Source organism: Diadema antillarum, unplaced genomic scaffold (assembly GCF_040938485.1).
Source record: "Diadema antillarum isolate AM-2024a unplaced genomic scaffold, OU_Dant_1.0 scf00000108, whole genome shotgun sequence".
NCBI lineage: Eukaryota > Metazoa > Echinodermata > Echinoidea > Diadematoida > Diadematidae > Diadema > Diadema antillarum.
Window position 1 is genome coordinate 1219501 of NW_027270997.1, and position 20948 is coordinate 1240448.

Here is a 20948-nt window from a genome sequence, read left to right on the forward strand (position 1 = left end):
TTTCTCAGGCATGCTTCATGAAAAAGCATGTGAAATTATTATTGGCAAGTCCCAAAGAAGAAAGAGAATCACAGCAGTGTCAAATGATGTTGTGAGATAGTATACATCGCTTTTGATGGCGAAGTTACTGGTCTGAAGAACAGTAATAGGACAAGTCATGTAGAAGGGGGGGGGGGGGCGGTGCACTGTTCAAGCCAAACAATGTATCTCTTGGCACTGAGTCAAGTACCAGTAATAGCACAGAACTAGTTCTGTGAGTAGTATCCATGTAGTAGTCACATTTTCCGAGAAATCGATTTCGAGAGCCTAGAGGGCGCTAGATCATAACAACACAGCATCGAATCATTGAAGATAATCTTAGTGCCCGAGCCAACTTACAAAGGACTGTGTATTTTGGACAGACATCGTGGTGAAACTAGTGATGACCAGGTATTGTGAGTGTTTCAGAATATTCCATAATTTGCACCGATATAGTATTTCACAATGTCTTTTATTCATTTTTTTTTTGATAACCAGAAAGCAAAGAAGCCACACCGAGTGAAGGCGACACGGCCCGGTCCGGTAGCAACGTATCATGGAGGAGAGCGGTTTCACAGCTATCTCCACGCCCGAACTTCGGGGCCTGCCCGTTGATTAGCGTAGCTATGGCTATGCTCTTTGACTATGTCCTAGTCATGTACTCAGTAGTATATTTAAGTGCTAACAGGAGTTAGGTATGACGCTAGCAAGCGCTCTTTATTGTGGCATAGCTAGACGGCCATTGAAATGCAGTGGATTGTTGATCCTATTTAATTGATCTAGACAGTTAGTTTGTAAAGTTAGGTCTTAAACGACAAAAAAATACAAGAAAGAAAGGGAATCAGTCAGACATTGCTTGATAAGTTTTGATCCAGATCAGACAGATTTTAGAGCAGCAGAGCCAAGAGGTGAGAGCTAGAGTAAGACTGAGACTATGACTACATAGGGCCTAGACCTATATGATGATATGACGTTACATATATGAGCTACATGTATCTTACAATACATCTTGTATGGGGACGTCTGACAACATACAGAATGACTGATAAAGACACCAGGATTACGTAAAGTGTTCTTCTTTTACTTCAATTCTGCCAACTCGGCACACAGCATTCTTGTTTCATTGTTAAATTTCCGTCTCTTCATTGATCCGCACACCTCGTAATCAATCTAAAATTTGTACAGTATCGGTCTGCTATTTGTGTGTGAATGATGAAGGCATGTTTGGTGGCACGCAGTTGACTTCTACTTCCCGGGTCGAACGGTGCAAAGCAGCTGTGCAGTGACAATTCTCAAATCATGATTGTATGATGGTTAAATAAATGCGGCACCCCGAGAATCATGTTGCAAACCATGTCCGTAAACACCATTTGAAACACATTTTGAAACATGATTCTCTCTCTCGAGTTAGGCCTATGCAACCTTTGAAGGGAGGGAAGTGACCAAGCCAGGGTGGAGAAATGGATGTTGATGTGGGAGATGGCCCCCCCCCCCCCCTCTTCAGGTTTTTTTTTTTTTTTTTTTTTAATTTAGGGCAGACTGTCGGATACAGTCTTTTGGCTTTGACTTTTAGCTAATTCAGATTTTTTTTTGGAAAAAAAAGAAAATGTGACTTTTATGTGGTTTGAATTCCATGTTACTTGTTTTTGTTTGTGTATGAGGCATGAGAAAAAAAAATTGTCAAGCATGTCAGCATGTGTGAGAAAGACTCCCAAGGTCTGACTGTCGTGCCTGATGTGTGAGATTGGGTACATGTACAATTTGTAGGTCTAGACTCTGCCATGAAGAAGCTTGTGTTCTGTGTGATTTACATTATGATATTTTGTCATGTGCAGAAACCATAAATGTCATCTAGTTACATTATAACACAGAAAGATTGTGATTTGGTAAATCTTGTATTTGTATCTAAAACAACTCCCAACCTCCGAAATAATAATGGTATTAATGCTCATGAAATATGTAGCATACTTACAGTACACGATCAGGTACCAGTGGGGTGAGCCACATGCAAAATACAGCTACCATTCTATACAGTTGTTCTGGGCCTAAATTATGGGTGTCTCCTTCATTTTATCTGGGGGGGGGGGGGGTACCTTTTTATTTTTCTATGCTTCTTTTTCTTAATTCTAAGTAGATTTTATAGGGGGCTTTATTCCTAATGTATCAGTCATGCGAAGTCCGTGTATCAGGCATTTTCTTTTATAAAGGCACTTTGTTGCTATCAAACTAGTGACCACTCTAGAATCATATGTAAAGATACTTACACCATTTCCTGCAGAGTATGAGAACATTAACCTCATAGCAGACATACTGTATAATATATGAAAATTCATCATAGAGACCGTGATATGACACACTGAGTGAGGTAGACTGATACCACATTCACCGTATGAATTATTTTGGTGAAGAGCTGTATAGAGACCCGGTAGCTTGGTGCACTGGGACAGCTGACCCAATCTGGATAATATTAGAGAATCTCCATAAATGAATTTTGTGTAACTGTCTGTATCACTGATCTCCATGGCCAGAGAATCATGACTGGAGTGTTAGTAATGTTGTTAAAAGGCAAAACATAGTTCTGGTACGCCTGCAAAATTGTCAAATTTCGCCCCAATATTTACACATCTATGCGTTAAAAAAAATGTGTGAAATAACGCTTTAATAACAAGATATTATTTGGGTAATGACTAAAATGCGAAATATTAACCAAAAATGTTCGCATCTCGGAACTTACCTGATCGGGGTCAGGCTAACTCGGACTCGGGGACAACTCGGCCTCACTTTGATGGCGGGGCCGAGTTGTCCTTAAATGGATTTTACAATGGGGGTTATTGTACTATGGGAGCGCTTCGCATTCTGGCTGGTCGCAGTTATGGGCCGAGTTGATACGACGCGCGCATCAAAGAACCTCTAGCGCGCATCCAAAAGGAAGGTACGCCTATGTACAGGAAAATGGCGATCACGAACTGCGTGTAAATTGTCAGAAATAGGGCTGAGTTGTCCCTGAGACCGAGTTAATCTGGTCCTTCTGGAATAAAAGTCAGTATACCGACTTTTATTTTTTATCTCAAAATACTCCGAAACAACTCATCATCTCGGCAAATCGCGTCAGCCAGGTAAGTTTCTTGGTAGCCTCTCTCGATATATTGCAAGCAAATGTGAAATGGTGCAAGACAGGTTCTCAAACTCGTACCAGAACTATGTTTTCACTTTAAGTTAGAGGGAGAATTAATACATAAAATTGGTTGTGTCCTTTAGCAAAGTGGAGACCATATCAAACTTGTTCTGCCTTCCAAGCTCTCTACTCTAGTAATCAAAATGGAGTGTGACAGCCAAAGGAGGATCCTTTGATACTACTAACAGACAGAAGATTCTGTGTAGTCTTGACCAGCATGACTGTAATTTCATTCAAAGCTCAATTGTGGTTATACAAAAGTTGAATTTGGAAAGATTGGAGAACTTGCCGTAAATTCACATGAATGTGAAAATGATTGGTTGTTATGCAGTTGTATTAAATGCAAATGGAAAAGTAATCAGTATCAGCATCATTGTTCTCCTCTTCCAGGTCATGCCCCTTGATGGATTCACTCTCATGATGTTAATGATTACAAGCAGCTTGATGACCAACAGAAAACTTTTATAGATTTTGAAACTCCCAGCCAGAAGAAATTAGGAGTGGAGATGTTGGATTCCACATTGTGATGGCCAAAACGAATTGTTTAACTCATTAGCTTTTCCGCAGTGATTCCTAGTCGATTGAAATAACCAGTGGAATAAGAGGGCTACGTGTCGCACCCTTGCAAAGCCCAGCGGAATAATTTGGAGTTTTCTTCGGTGTTGGCATTTTTCGTGAGAGAATCGCCCAAGCATGGCCCTTTCGACTTTGAGATTCCAACAAATCCAGCCGTCCCTCAGGCAGGCGATGAAAGTAGACCTTCTCTCTGGGAAGAAGCGCACTGTTTCTATTCTTGGAGCAAGCTTCACTGCGTCCAGTCTTCGTTCCTTTAGCAGCTACTCCACTGTACATGACTACAGTCTGCACAAGGAGAAGAAATCGAGGCCAGTAGTGTCATTCTACAACCAAAGTGCAATAGATCTAGCAGCCAAAAAGGTAGGTATTTTTGCTAGCAGAAAATCCATCTTCTATGGGATAGACAGCCAAAAAAGAGGATCTGTATTGAACGTAACCCGATAGTCAAAATCAGTCTGACAAACTTCTATTCAAGCAAAAGTTTATTGTTTGTGAATTAGTTCACACACATTATATGCATCAAAAGTAAAGCCAAAATGTTGTCAGTAACATTCATTGTCAAATTCTGTTTCACAAGCTTCTATACAAGCCAAAGTGTTATGGTTTGATTGTGTAATATATGTAAAACAATGTACAAAAGTTGCAAGTTAGTGATTACTGCATATAAAAATGTATCTTATAATGTGCGTTATGTTTACTCTCAGCCCACAAGAATTGTGTCCTGTGTAAAATATTGCATTATTGCTTTCTCTGTTTGAAGGTCGTGTTTTCAGTAATATATTGCAAGTTATGTGTACGAACCATGATATGATTTTTTTTTTCATCCTTGAAATTAAAACAAAAGAGTGCTGACATATATTGAATTGGGGAAAATAAGTTTCATTACAAGGGAGTTATTATTCACTTCTTATCTAATTGTGCTGTTGAATAGGACTTGCAATAGACAATATTTGGAGTACTCGTATAGTAATTAGTAGAAATGTTTCACACTCTCTGCATGTTTTGTTTCTCGTCAAATTACTGTGAATATCTGTCAGAACTTCTGAGCAGTGTTTACTGCTTCCAATTTATTGTTTAAACCCAAGTTAAAAATCCTAAGCACCTTGATTGTAGGGAAAATGAAATGAAGTGCGAGGTATAGTTGCATGCCTCAACTTCTGAATTTGAGGTCATATATGCCACTTCCTTAATATTCTGCATTATGTATGTATGTGTGTGTGTTTGTTTTTGTTTTTGTGCATTTGTGTGAGATTCCGTTCATGTTTACTGTAAAATAGAAGTGTTTGGAGTTTGATAGTGAGGCCTGCATTTGATTTCCCTTCACCCTCAGCCATCGGTGCGACTGACGCCTGCTACCCTGCTCTACACGGGCAAGTCTCCCGATGGAAACCACTTACTGGTGAGTTTAGGGGACTGGTTTATTACGCAGACTCTAGTGCCCCACTGTCTTAACTCTAGGTGACAAGACAGTCTAATATGCTGTAGTTTTCCGTATGATTTGTTGGTCAACATTTTCAGCCATGTTCTCTCTGTACGTGAAATGCAATTTTGTAGTGATTGTAAGCCATTTCAAAGATTAAGTAAAGGAATTTGTTAAACAACTGTAGAGTATCTAGTGCTCTTTTCTCCAGAATCACCATCTTTTACCAATTGGATAAATCTTCAGCAATGTATAGAACTTTAATGTTCCACATTATTGTACTTTAATAAGAAGTTAGTCATACTAGTAATGACCGTTTTATCGCACTCAAATTGACAAAATTGTGTTAGATTTTTAAAACATGATTTGCAGAACTGATACGTTTTCCTCTCCATACTGCATTTTGTTTTTCCAACAGAGAAGTGCACAATATCTGCACAAAGAGCTCCCAGTGCGAGTAGCACACCGCATCGCTGAATTCCGCGGATTACCCTTTATCGTCGGCTGCAATCCCACGATCTTACATGTCCACGAGCTCTACATTCGTGCATTTCATCTCTTGTCAGAATTCCCATCGGTAAGTATCACTTTTGGTTTGTTTGTTTGTTATTGTTGTTGTTGATCTTGTGTGTTTGTACATAATTTTTGTTTCAATCGTACTCAAAACTTTCTTTATTGTATAGTACATATGGGCACCCCAACTCAAGTTACAAATGTACCTGTTAATGTAACTTTTCGGAACATGTCCTCATCAGATCTCTGTATACATCTGTAGCTATAGATTGTATTCCACATAAATGTATCATTGCAATTGATATGATCTTAATGAATAAATGTATTGAAAGTAACATTATTTTTAAGCTTTACAGGGACCGTGGTAATGTGTGCTGCATAGGAAATTGTATTGAGTGTTCTCACATGATGTGTGTTTGTGTGTGTGGGGGGGGGGGTGGGGGTGGATGTGTTTCTTAAGTCTGAGAGGGTGCTGTGAATGCTTAAAAAATCTGTATCATTCCACTAAGGTCTTGTTTGATCATTTGACATTCTGGTACAGTGGACTCCTGTTTAAATAATGAAGTCTTCGGGACCGTCAGTTTTCTTTCATTATATCGAAATTTTGTTATGACCAAACAAACAAGCAATAAAAAACATACAGTGAAAAATGTTACAGCCTGAATTTTTACTTTATTGTAATCTAAACTTTGTGATAACCATGTTGGTTATAACAGGAGTGCATAATGAAGTTACACACTGTATAATGAAGTTCTCGGGACCGGCAGTTTTCTTTCGTTATATCGAAATTTCGCTATAACTGAACAAATAAACAATTTAAAAGTAGAGCGGATAATGGTGCAACCTGAATTTTCAATTCATTGTAACCTAAACTTCATTATTTAACCGTGTTTGCTATAACAGTAGTGCACTGTACATTATTTCTCAAGCATTGTTGGCCCTCTTCTTCATACAAATTTTGTACTTCTTGTAGGCCTATAGAGACAGCAGTTTGTTCTTTTCACAAAGAACTCATAAATATGGTGTTTACAAATAAACTTTAAGATCATCAAGAAGCCAGAAATGTTCCGACTGATGGTTGTCTGTCTTGTGGAGAACAGCTGACATGCGTATAATATGTACATGAGTTTCAGTTACTCTCCAATAGAGGACATGGTATATCATTTCAATGAATTTTCTCAAGGTGTACAATGTATGTGGAGTATATGTACTGATGTTGATGTAATTCAGTTGTCAATTGTATTTCCCAGTACAATAGATCAACGTGTATACTGGTACACTCTTCAGAGATGAAAACATTTTAATTTTGAGTATGAATATGTAACCACTTGGCAATCTTGTCTGACTGGCAAAATACTGTGATTTTAATCATTCAGTCAGTAAATGTGCATTTGATATAGGAATATGACTAACTGGAATAATATTGCATTTAACAAAGCAATAAGAGACCTCCACCCCACCACAGACTTTGCATTAGGAGTGAATACACCTTCACCTAGCCCAAAAAGTACCAACTAACTCTTTCATTAGTTTCTATTTCATGACATATTAAAGGCATAATTTACCAGTTGCAGATGAAACAAAAACCCAGCATTAGTGCTTTAAAATAGTTCTAAAATATGAGTTAGGGACAGAAACAACCATTGTAGAAATTTGAATCCCTCTGTGATAATCGATATCAAGCATTGTTAAATACACAGAATGTGAACAATAGCTATTAATGATAAAAATGTTTCCGTACTAAGACATCTACAGTTATGGTTTATTGTGAAAAATACTGATATCTCCTTATATTTTAGGCTTTATTGCCAAAATTTTATATAGTAGGATGTTTTGTATTCCACATGTATACAACAGATCTACACATGTATAAATGCATCAAATATGATATCTTCAACATGTTTTAAATCATTGCTCCCAGAGGTAAAATGGACCTTTAAACTCTGTCAGTCAGTTTAATAGTGTGCTTCTCACCAGCACAGAATAAACTGCATTTGGGCTAAATCACTTGTGAAAATATTGAGAGACATATGATATACTAGGTGTTTCAAAAAACATTTCCCACTTTTGATCATAAATATTTCAAAAACTATTCATTCGATAAAACTGTCATTGATATGAGTAATAGCTGGATAGTGTACAATTTGATTGGAGGTAATTTGCACGTGAAAGCATAAATCAGTTTCATTAAATCTAAGATTGATTTTGAAGTAAGGTTTCAGATTTCGGTCAAATTTTAACCCTCTGTACAAAAATTGAACTTCGCACAGGAACCAATGATGTGTATGTGAGTGTGTGCTGACAATGGCCCTGAACAATGCCTGAACCACCTGTTGACTAGGCATCAGTCTGGGGCTTCCTGGCACATGAATGCTTAATCAATAATTCATGTGGATTGCCCTGGGCACTGCTAGTCTGAATTCATGCACGGTATAAAAGTGCTTGCAAACACTACATTTCATTCCAGCTGGCAATCATTGTCAAATTTTGCTTCTGACATATCACTAAATTTGGGATATGAATAGCATGAATGATCTAAAGTTTCTCATTTTAATACAACTGTCTACTAATTAAATAGTCTGACAAATTTTTCGCCTTTTCGATAAAAAGAGATCATTTTTGGTAAAAAGTTCAGCAGCATTTATCATTGGAGCGATTTGTTTCAGAGTAGATTTATTTAAGGCTCCATATACACAAGTGTATACTCTAATTGATTTTCTTTACTTCCTGTCACCACATTTACGATAGAACAGAAGGTGTTCATTGTAATTTTGTTTTTCAGAAGTAGGAAGAGCACTGACGCGACTCAACGACAGTATCGACAGGCGTTTGACTTTACACAGATACTGCCAGAGGCTGAATAAAGACTACCTGTGATAGTGGAATTTCTCATGAATGAATAATGAGCATTCAAACCCTGGCCATTGTTCAGGACCATTGTCAGGGTGTTAACCACACACTCCAATACACACCCATTGACCCCTGTGCAAAGTGAAATTTTGTACAGAGGGTTGAAAATAGAGCAAAATCTGGAACCTAACTGTGAAATTAATCATGGATTTCATGAAACTCATTTATGCTTTCATATTTAAACCACCTTCAACCAAATTGTACACTATTCAGCTATCACTCATATCAATGACAGCGTTATTTGATATATAGTTTTTGAATTATTAAGAATCAAAAGTGGGAAATGTTTTTTGAAACACCTAGTAGTACTTGCAAAGCTTGGATTGGTGCAGGAAGATTAGGTCTTGTTGCTTTACCAAGTAGTGAGCCATTTTTATGCCTCCGCCACGAAGTGGTGCAGGAGGCATTATGTTTTCGGGTTGGTTGTCCGTCCGTCCGTCCGTCCGTCCGTCCTTCCGTCCGTCCGTCCTTCCGTCCGTCCGTCCTTCCGTCCGTCCGTCCTTCCGTCCGTCCGTCCTTCCGTCCGTCCGTAATGAATTTTGTGGACAAGGTAACTATCAAAACCTGTTGAGGTATCCTAATGAAACTTGGCATGTATGTGTATTAGGGGGTGAAGTTGTGCCTATCAACTTTTGGGTGCACATGCTCAAGGTCAAAGGTCAAAAGGTCATGGTCAAATACATAAAATTTCAGTATTTCCACCATATCTATTGAATGCCTGAAGATATTTTCTTGAAACTTAGTGTATGCATGTATTACCCAATTAAGATTCTCTGGTGAAAGTTTGGGTCATGAGGTCAAAGGTCAAAGGTCAAAAGGTCAGGGTCAAATACATAAAATTTCACTATTTCCACCATATCTATTGAATGCCTAAAGATATGTTCTTGAAACTTAGTGTATACATGTATTACCCAATTAAGATTCTCTGGTGAAAGTTTGGGTCATGAGGTCAAAGGTCAAAAGGTCAAGTAAAAATATTAAAACTTCTTTTTTTTATCCGTACCTTGGAAAATTGTTCAAGGTATCTTCATGGAACGTAGTATACATGTACTGACTGGAAGTGATTATCTAGAGAATGTTAGGGTTCATGGGGTCAAAGGTCAGGGGTCAAAGGTCAAGTGCAACACTTCAAAATTTTACTATTTCCCTCATATTTATGCAATGCCAGCAGGGTTATTTTTTTTTTTACACTTGATGTATACATGTGTAGCCTAATAGAAATTCTCTGGAAAGTTTTTTTTTCTTCTTTTTTTGCCTCAAAGGTCAAAAGGTCAAAGATCAAGTGAAAGTGCTGAACTAACTTTTTCCTCCATATCTCGGAAGTGGCTCAAGTTATCTTGAAACTTAGTACATATTATGCATGTTCTACCTGAAAGTGATTATCTTATGAATTTTAGGGTCAAGGGCCAGATGAAAATGGTAACAATTTACTATTCAATTCAGAAATTGCACTTTTTCTCCACACGTGTACCTTGAAAATTACTCAATGCCTAAATGTATGAATGGGTCAGAGTCAAGTTAAAGTCCTTAAATCCCTAGATACATGCTCTCCTTTTCATCCAATTAAACCTAGGTCAAGGAAGGTGAACATTCAACTTATTTGTGACAAACTTGTCATTTCAATATTTTGCCAATTTTGTGAAAATGTAATCACACATTGTCCACATGTACTATCTAGACCTATTGGGAAAATCATGCATTATGGCGGAGGCATACCAGTCGCCAAAGCGACATTTCTAGTTAAAACATTTTTTTAAATGTGATGTTATGTTTTCATGTATTTTTATTATTGTTATTATTATTATATGTTTCCAAGTGGGCTACATAAACCTGCCACCAAACCACTCAATTCCTGGATGTATCTCGGTCCCATGCAATAATTCATTTTTGTGGATGTGACACTTGAGGAATACGCTGCTTAAAATGCTATAAATATCATATACTGCTTTGTGCAGACATAGTGCTTGGATGAAGCATAGTTAACCAAATGTTTACTCATTCATGTGTACTTGTATTCAAGTACTAGTAGCAGCTGTTCTGTATGGCTTTTTTAAAGCTTGTAATACAAGGTATTAGTAAATGTTGTTAGATATACAGTGTTAACAGAATGAAAAGCCAGATTGTAATAAATACTAAGGTGATCCTTAATGTGGTTGTAACAGCTTAATGAAATACACGTTAATTATGACATTTGTACAGCACCTTTTCAAAAGGGTACAAAAGCTTTGCATGCATAAAGTAACAATATACTGGACACAATAAACTTTATTTGATTTATTTCCACCATTCACGAGGGGAAAAAAGGAAAGAAATAGAAAACGTGTGGCAAAATGTGTACCAATTACACAATCATAGAGTTGACAGTGAAAATAAATGAAGATTGAATGTACAATGGACATTAAAAACCTTTATTTGACATATATACAATGTAGAACTAAATGCATTTATACCTAGTGGTGTAAAAAGAGATTATTAGCACCAGCAGAAATAGTGAAACAGATAGATAAAAGTATATAATCACACACAACATTTAAAAGCCATACTTTCACACAGAACATCAGTTTGGATTCAGAAGTATCTCTTTTGTACTGTCTTTTGAATACTTACAAAGTGATAACATAATCTACGCTGTAGTGTGATAGGTTTGAACATCAGCGTACATCGTATGTCAATACATACATTTAATGTGCATAGCTTGCACAAACTTACATTGGATACACTAACCTTTGGGTATCAACAAATAAACAGCCATATAATGGAATATGAGCAAGAAACATGACCACTTTTATTATGGAATAAAGTGAAAATGTTGCATTAAATCAGGCCATTTTTATTATGGAATAAAGTGAAAATGTTGCATTAAATTAGGCCATTTTTATTATGGAATAAAGTGAAAATGTTGCCATAAATCAGGCCATTTTTATTTTGGAATAAAGTGGAAATGTTGCATTAAATCAGGGGTATGCTTTGGAGGAAAGAAGGTCTACTATATAGCAAATCGTTATAGCCAGGCTCACACTTAATGTGCAATAACCGTCAAATGCAATACTTTGAAGAAGATTTCAACTTTCCTCTAGATATTACAGTGTAGAAAAATAACCAAGATAGAATGTTGCTGGTTTGAAAAAGAATGTTCTTGAATCAATTCATACATTGTAGAAATTGGAACTGAAATTTAATGCTTAGATCAAAATCAAATTCAAATGTAGACCTGATCAACATGCCAAGTTGCCAAAGGAACCCCATTTTGTTGATTAGATTTGATACAATTTTATACTGAAATACCAATAGAGAAGAGAAGATCACACTCCTAGTAATCATGCATTGCAGAAGGTGTGCTCACTTCAATGTCTGTGTGAATTTCTTGAGTCGGTACGCAGCGGCTGTTATAACGGCAGTCTCATTCATTGACGCGGAAATGAGCACACAGCGAACCTGGGAAGCAATCTTTTTTGTATACCATGGTACTATTGATTGCCGTCTATGTACCACCTGCCCCTATCTTGATTTACTCTCACTTGTGTCACATGACCACAACATGTGAAGACTTCTCCCATCTGACGCGATGATGTCACTCTGAGGGGTGCTTGGCGTTCCAAAAAGCCCATATTGCCCTGGCTGTTCAAGACAGCAGACGTGTATAATGCCATCGATCTCCCAGCTGAGGTGACAGACAAGATTTGCAAATCAAAGTGAAGGGCATCCAAGTGCCTATAGATACATTTCAAATAACATAGATCATATCATGGAGTCGTCATTCCAGTATTGATCAAAGAAATATGTTGTGAGATTTCATGGTAGCTTCATGATAAACAAACAAAGAAACATCACTCTACAAAAGGTTTTCAATAAGTCAGTCACTCAGGGATGCCAAGTTCAAAAAATTTTTATGACTGAGATTTTCATGACTCGGCATCTCGGCGTGCGAATGTGTGCGCGAGGGAGGGTGTGGGAGGGTTTTTTTCCTCCTCGCACAGTAGGGAACTTTTTCAATTTCTAGCTCTTAATAGTGCGATCAGGTGCATAAGTGACTATTTTGTACTTATTTTGACAGACAAAAGGGAAATATACCTTCAATTGCAACTACCGGTATCACTTTAATAATCCTTTGAGCTATGCTCATTATTATAAGCCCAAGTTGTAGACTTCGCCCGATGCGTGAGAAAAATGGGTGCCATGCGTGAGATCGTGAGATGACCCCTAAATGCTTGAGTCTCACGCAGAATGTGTGAGACTTGGTAGCTCTGCCAGTCACTAACAATCACAAGCCACATGGCTCTGTCTTTTTATGGCCCTTTCCTAGATACATGCATGCCCATTGTTTCAATGCACTTTTAAGGGTAGTCTGTAGGTAACCTGATCTTCAGTTTCCCGCTACAAATTGAACCAAGTAGTGCAAAAGCACTTCAGGTTCTTTATCAAATTGAATTGCCTGCTAGACCGCCCAGCAGTTCCCAGCAAGTAACTTTTGCATCCATTTTCTACTCCATGTGCATATATGGGTTTATTACTCCAGTACCTGCTCTGTGGAACCAGCAAGTTGCTGGCAGCCTTGATGTTCCCATTCATTTGTGTATTATCTCAAAATATTTTAGCATTACTTCATGCTATGACATCAACAAGGGATTAGGTCAAAAGGTCAGTTGGCGGGCCTCTCAATCTCCAATTGTGCTTGTCTGTTTTCAAGGTTATAGGCTACTGTTTTGTTTTTAGTAATTTATCTTTTCACCTGTGGTATATTAAAAATTAACATGCTTTTAAAATTGCAATCAGATTTTCTTTGTCCCCCCCCCCCCCCCCCCCCCCATAGTAGCCTACCTGTAGTGTCAGGCAAATATCATGAGCTTAATTTTTATGACAGCACAAGCAGTACGCCTACCTGCGTCAAAAGAGTTTTACTGGAGTGATCATTTGCATTGTAAGGAAAAAAATTGTCAGTATGTTCTGAAAGTGAGGCTAACTGAGTCATGATCCTTGACATTGCTCATTTGAGTGTTGAGGTTCAGCAACCCCTGCATGCGTGTTTCCATGTGCAGTACCGTTCACATACCATCAAGGTCTGCCATGTCCTAATTACGCCATTGAACATGTGTATGTGTGTGTGTGTGTGTGTGTGTGTGTAGTCAAAGTCATGCACGCATTGTTGGAAACTGAAACCGACCAGGAATGGGGGGGGGGGGGGTGTGAAGGAGGGGGATAGAGTATGCAGAATTGACTTGTGTAGTCCTCTGGACATAAATTTCTTTTCCTTCAGACCGTGTCAAGGACCAAGTTTTTACTATCGATTTCAAAGCTGCAATTGGTGGCCATGCAACCATGAAAAAGTCAGTAGAGTGTGGCAAACATCCAAGCCAGTAGGTGGAAAAGCAGTTACTCACATGCAGGCAGTGTTGGGCAATATTCCATAATTTATACAGATGTATATTTCGTGTATCTTTCAAATCTTGTCTGTTGCCTTTGTTAATATCAAGGCTGCCAGCTCTCGGGCAATCAGGGCGTGAGGCTCATGCAATGCACCCGATTCTAATTATCTCACTTTTACAGATGAATTCTCTTGCTGAACCCCATAGAAAGTTTCCCCCAAAAAGTGTAAAATCTCAGATATTCCAAATTAACATTCGATGTGTTTCAAGGTTCAAAATTTCAAGATTTTGTGGCACGCACACCCATATTATTCTATAAATCATGACTTAAAAGTATGCACCAGATTTTACCATTCAAAATATGAAATTGTCAAAGCTCTCTACCATGGAAGGGGTGGGGGGAACCCCCTCTACAGCACCCCCAGTCCCTATAGATCCCTTTAAGCTTAGTCACTCCCTCTCCTTATTCCAAACTCTCACTCGTAAAGGTTGGCAGCCCTGCAATAGACCCAGTGAGCATTCTGTTGCAGGGTGTCTCATGGATGCTTGCAGGATGAACATGCTATAATATCTTTAAACAGAATATGAATGCCCCGGCTTACCTGGAAGACGTTTCATACAAATCCACTGATTATATGTGCACTAAGTACACATTGTGTTTTCAGTGGTTTTATAGAAAAAACTGTTCATAATCACATAATTGTAAAAATACGTGAAGCATGTTTCTCTATGTGTTTGGAGTACAGAGTGTTTGGATGCTGTACTGAGTTTCATTGCTGACAGCTATAATCATGACAAATATCTTTCAATAGAACATCTGTGTCACAAGCTCGTTGGCATGTAGGTCAATCAAACATGCATCGTCTCTCAATACACTGACATACACTTGAGTCCATACCCATGTGTGTGATATGATCCATGTGCCAATGAAGAATTATATGTCAGGTCCAGCTAAAAGCTCTCCCCCTTCTCAATCATGATTTAGAGTCAGACTGTTCAGACTGAATACATGTACACCCATCCAGAATCAAGAAAAACCCAATTTGGAAATACCCTCCTCCCACACAAATCAAGTTTGTTTTCACACTTTCTGAAATAAACATGATAAAAGAAGAGATTATTGGTGTAAAACATGTGTTTCAACATTTACAAACAAGTTCTTTTCCCATCTGAAAGGATGGACTATTGACCAACTATATAATATTGACATTTTGAGCAAAGATCTGAATTGAAACATTTAATACCTGTAATATTGTTTCTTACAGGATCTTGAACCGGCTTCAAAAATTACTGAATAATGAACCTTTTAAGTTTACATTGTGTGATAGTCAAAGATGATATGTGGATACAGAGCTGATGGGTTTTATAAGGAGACATGACTTCAATTTTAGTACACTTGGTACAGTGTAGAACAGCAGAAAATAGAGAAAACTTTAATACTAATAGTCATAATGGACTTGTGATTTAACTCAAATTATGAGGCATGAGGGATACATTTTAATTTATTTGGCGATCGCCCAGCACCTTTCTGAGTAACACCCCCCCCCCATCCCTTTTCATTTCTCCTCGGTGCAAACATTTGCATCATATTGAGGCCCACTCACATTACCAGTTAATCAATCACCCCCTGCAATTTCTCATGTTACAGAACGGGCCTTTTGGGAGGTTGGTATAATGTGATACTGGAAGTAGTGCCATTCAGATACAGTTACTGTACTCTGTCAGGTTACTTTAATACTGATTTAAATTAACATGTTACAGGGTCATTATTCTTCACTTTATTTACAGCCCAGTAAAAATGCACATTAAATGCAGTTCAGTTGTTATCATGTCCTAAATTATTAGCATAGAAGGACAGGTTTGTTTAAAAGAAATTGCATCAAACTGGGTCAAATGCCTTTCTAGTAGCTACAATGTAGCCACATATGACAGTGACAATGTGTAGCATGCAGAGATGCAGTGTCTACATTTATTTATAGCATATGGATGCAACATACAAAATGTAACATATGATTCCCTTCCCAATAGGTCATATTACATTACAATACTTGATGTCATACAAAATGGATATCGCACTATAGGCCTACTTTGCTTCAGACGACTTTGAAGTATACTGCCAACTCACAAACACTGAAGTAACTCTTTGCCCATGAATATGTGGTGATATGGTAAGATAGTCTAAACATTTGTTTCATATCCAAATTATTACCCACAGATATCACCTTTTTCCTGTCTTATGAAATTATTTTTCTTTCAGAGTTTCCCATTTATCCTTGGAAGTCATCATCCAAAAATGTTACAATTTTTTCCAGAAATGAAATCATTCATCTTTTGCATATTCCACAGTATACATGCATTTTTTGCAAAATCAATTACATTACAAAAATTTTTAAATGAAATCAAAGTTTAATACCAGCCAGCTCAACCATCACTTGCACATAGGTCAATGTTTGGGACAGTTAGCATTAAGTTTTTATGCAAATACACAAAAATCTGAAAATAGGAGCCATTTCGTTCATTTGTTTATTTGTTTGTGTTACTAGGAATACAGCTTGCATTACCAAGTATAGAGCTAATTGTCAATACATCAAGCAATCGAAGTTGGAGGTGGCTGAATCTTACATATTGACATTGTTACGACCAAAATCACACTGAGAATGATCGCACAAAAGAAACCATCATTAAGGCATCAACTAATGTTCAGGCGGTTTATTAACAGTGATATTGTGGGTACAGACTGGTAATCGGTTTCACATCAGTACAATAATGATCACTAAAAACAATTACAAATCGGTAATGGAATCACTTACTTGCATTACAGCATACTCTTAATCACGATGTTCATATAGTCCCCTGGTGATGTCCAGATACGATGTTCGATGCACAGATGAATGGTCCTTGATGCACCGATGAATGATACCTCCCATGTAAATCCAGAGGCACAGGTTATAATATTCCATGGTATAAATCCAGGGTATATGTCCACGTTATAGGTCCACGGTATAATGTTCACAGCGAAATGTGCAGAATCCAACCACCACGTCCAGTCGATGCGTTGAATGATGATTCACTTTATATTGTCCAGCTAGGAATCCAGCCCGTCACAGCTTTTCCGTAGCAATGTCCATTGACACAAAAATGGAGTCTCTCTCCAATGTAGGCAAATTAATTTTCTGCAGGCAAAATGTCTCCCAGGCCTTATCTCCACAAACATAACAGGTCAGCAGGTAACACAGGACTGACTATAACAAGTCGCTTCAGAGCCAGAAGTGACGTAACTCTCAGAGCAGAGGTGTTGGGTACTCTGCCTACTGCAGAATTTCTCTGGCTTTATATACTATCCATTCACCCCCTTCTAGCACATTCTGTAACTCTCTCCAACCTGGGGCCACACACCTGAACATACTAGCAAGTCCTAGTTCCAGGAATCCTGGATGACTCACTGCATAACATCATTGCCAAAATTAACTACCAATCACATTGGGCTACAGGGACAGTGCCTCACTCAGCCAAACATGTAAGCACTTCCTAGAACATTCTGGAATGGGTGAAATCATTCTAGATTGAGTGAGCTATAATGTATTTCCATTTACATACATGTACTGTATAGCTACATTGTATACCACCTAGCAAATTCTCCACTGATCTGGTCAGCCTGTATGTACTATACCACATAGAATGTTGTCCATTAATCTGGTCAACCTGTGTACATACACATTAAAACAACCATGCATACAGTACATCATACATGTACTAAACTACTAGTGTGTACATTTGTGACAACATGTGTGGTATCATTTTGAAGCTTATGAGTTAAAGTTTTGATTTCCATGGAGGAAAAAAATGATATTATGTAAATTTATGCAAATTTCAAAGGCTTCATTTGCATAGATGTGAAACAGCGTTACGTATGGGACATTTATAAAAATTCATATTTATTCAAAGGAAAGCAAATAATATTTTATTAATATGTGGACATAAGAAGTTCATCAATTAGTTTAACTTGGTATGAAAATTTAGGGATTATGCAAATGATTATGCAAATTAGCTTGTGTCCTATCATGAGATGTCCCATACATAACAAATTGAGGTCATTTTCAAGGTTTTTTTTCTGAAATTTCTAAGGTTATTTGAATGCCCTTTTGGAAAGTTCTAATATATTGTTTAGACTATAGAGGAGTTAGATACCATAGAAAGAAGAAAAAATAGTATAAGAAATATTTTTTATTAGGCAATTAAATAATGTTACGTATGGGACATATGCGTTAGTAAGTACGTATGGGACATCCTCATACATATTGCATGTGAATGCATAACCATAGCTAGCTGGGAAGGTCTCTCAGTACACACTGGTCAATCATCCTGAAGAAAGCATCCCAACTTTGCAGCTACTTTTGAGTTATAGACACTTGAAACAATACATGTACTTGGCTGAACAATTTTCAGAAAGGTGGAGGGGGAGATGACAAAATACACAATGAAAATCAGCATTAAAGGGATGGTATAGTTTTGTAGAAATGGGGATTCAGTTTTCACCATTTTACGAGATGATGGAAACCAATTATATGAATTATTAAAGAGCATACAATTCTAAGACTAGAGGAATTCAAAGTTTATTTGACAGAGATCCAGTGTGAAATGACTGAGATATTAAAAAACAAACAAATACAAAGTAAAATGAAGTGATCCTAATAAAAGATGTGACCCACCTTTTGTTAGGACACCACGTTTCTGGATATCTCAGCCATTTCAAAACAGATTTTTGTCATGTTAACTTTGAATTCCTCTTAGAATTGCATGCTATTTAAATATTTCATAGTTCCAGAAGTGCTCATTATCTTGTAAAAGTTGAAATCAGAATTCCCATCTGAACCAGAACTATACAGTCCCTTTAAGTAGAGACCTCTGATTTAAAGGGTACTGAAACCCAATACACAAGCAGATTGAAAAATTGCAGTTCAACTACTAGTGGGTACTGTTCACCACACAATGTAGAGCTCTAGCTGCATTGTAGCTGCATTGTATAACACATGCATGTGATGATAATGAAGATGTTACTTCAAATTAGTGGGGTTTTTTAATAATTTGTTTTTTTATTGCAAGTGATAAACAAATTGTCCTTATTCAGTTTTCAGTAGTAGCCACGACAAGATTCATGGGTATACATACTGAGGTGTGACTCGAATGAATTACCTGATTGCTAGACAGACATCATAATATCTACTCGATTACTGGGGTTCCATGCAGCAGGTATTGCATATTTATCAAATTTAATATTTCTGGTGTCGAGTTGTTTTATTATTGACAGTGAATGGCAAACTGCCCTTTATCAATGGAAGTAAACACTTCAATACTATTCAATTTTTTAGTAGTAACTATCCTGATAAAAATACAGGGTATCCTACACATACTCAGGTTGGTCATAAAAATATAGAATATGATTAGATATGAATATGATGGGAAATATTTGGAGAATATTGTTCCCTTGACAATCGGGATCAGTATTTGAGTGATTTCAACTGATTCTACCTAAATAATTATGCAAAAATTTGTTTATGGGTATTTTGCAAAATTTACCCATAAACATGGTTCTCAACACACTAAACGAATGGGGGACATAGGGCATGCATACTCAGGTTGGTCATAGAAATATAAAAATATGATTGAATATGATTATAATGGTAAATGTTTGGGAAATATTGTTTCCTTGACAATCTGGATCACTATTTGAGTAGTTTCAACTGATTTTATTTCAGTAATTATGCAAATACCCATAAACATGGTTCTCCACACAACGAATGGGGGACAAAGTGTCCGATACGTAACTGTCCCATACGTGTGTGTACGTAACAAAAAAAAACAAAATTTTTCTGGTCCCATACGTAACGGCACATATTTTCTCTTCTAGAATATAATTGTGAGGGTCATTTTTCTCCATTTTTTGCATGATTATATACTTCTCCTAGATCAATCACCATGATAAAGTTCAATATGATCAAAGGCCATTATCACTATTCTTCAGGTCATAAAAGTCTCTGAATGTCCCATACGTAACACATGCGTTATCTTGGACTTGCCCATACACATCCATGCATTTTGTTGCATATAACTTGTCCTTAAAACACACCATGCTATTATCATATACAACCCTCATTCATTGAACCCTTCACAACTACAGCCTGCTAGCTGTCCGATTGTGATGCCAGCAACATGATACTATGATGAACTCCACTGAGATTAAAGGGTGAAGCTACTATCTTGGGTGAGGTTACATCAGCACAGCATTGCTCATCACCACAACCCACTATTTGAACACATGTATCCTAGTTCGCAGCATGTACCCACTCCTCTGCCCCCCCCTTTTTTTTGCGGGGGGGGGGGGGGGGGGGGGGGGGAGGGGGGAGGGATGGGAGAAGATAGTTTAGAAGAGGCATTTATCACATCCAAGTTCAGGAGATGTTCACCTTTTTTTTTTCAAAAAGGAAAATGTTGACAGTTTACTCCTTTTCTGTGTTAAACTTAAATCTGTCCTTAGCCAGTTTCTTGATATTCATGCCTTTTTTCCCTTTTTTCCTTTTTTTTTGGGGGGGGGGGGGAGGGAGTCTTAAATCACAGTGCATGTTCATATCATCTGTGCTCACGTGGCGAAACACATGACTCGATTACTCTCTAATGAATGATGGTAAAATGCTCGATATATATCAAGTTGCCCTGTCTATGGTGGTTACCTCCTTTTTCCACGCCCTTGCCCTCCCCATGCCATGAACCACACACTGAGGTCAGGGTTCCACTGCCTGTATCGCACTGCTATCACAAGATCGTCATCATAGACAAAGAACACAAAGTCTGTAGCTGGAGTGACTCCCAATTACTAAGGCACAACACACAACAACGCACCTGACATTTCTTGGAAAGTGGCGAGGGAACCCTCTCATTTAAATCCATCAACCCGATTTCCACAGCAAACTGTGAC

General features: G+C 37.7%; 1 protein-coding gene across 1 annotated transcript in view; it reads left to right on the top strand.

Moving 5' to 3' along the window:
- Positions 1-362: 362 nt before the first annotated feature.
- Positions 363-20948, top strand: part of LOC139719314 (branched-chain alpha-ketoacid dehydrogenase kinase-like) — a 55800-nt gene continuing 35214 nt past the window's right edge. Inside the window, exons 1-4 of the mRNA XM_071630734.1 lie at positions 363-429; positions 3584-4129; positions 5100-5168; positions 5608-5766. Of these exons, the coding sequence (XP_071486835.1) occupies positions 3887-4129; positions 5100-5168; positions 5608-5766 (471 nt within the window). The 5' untranslated portion in view covers positions 363-429; positions 3584-3886. The remainder of the gene's footprint in view (positions 430-3583; positions 4130-5099; positions 5169-5607; positions 5767-20948) is intronic.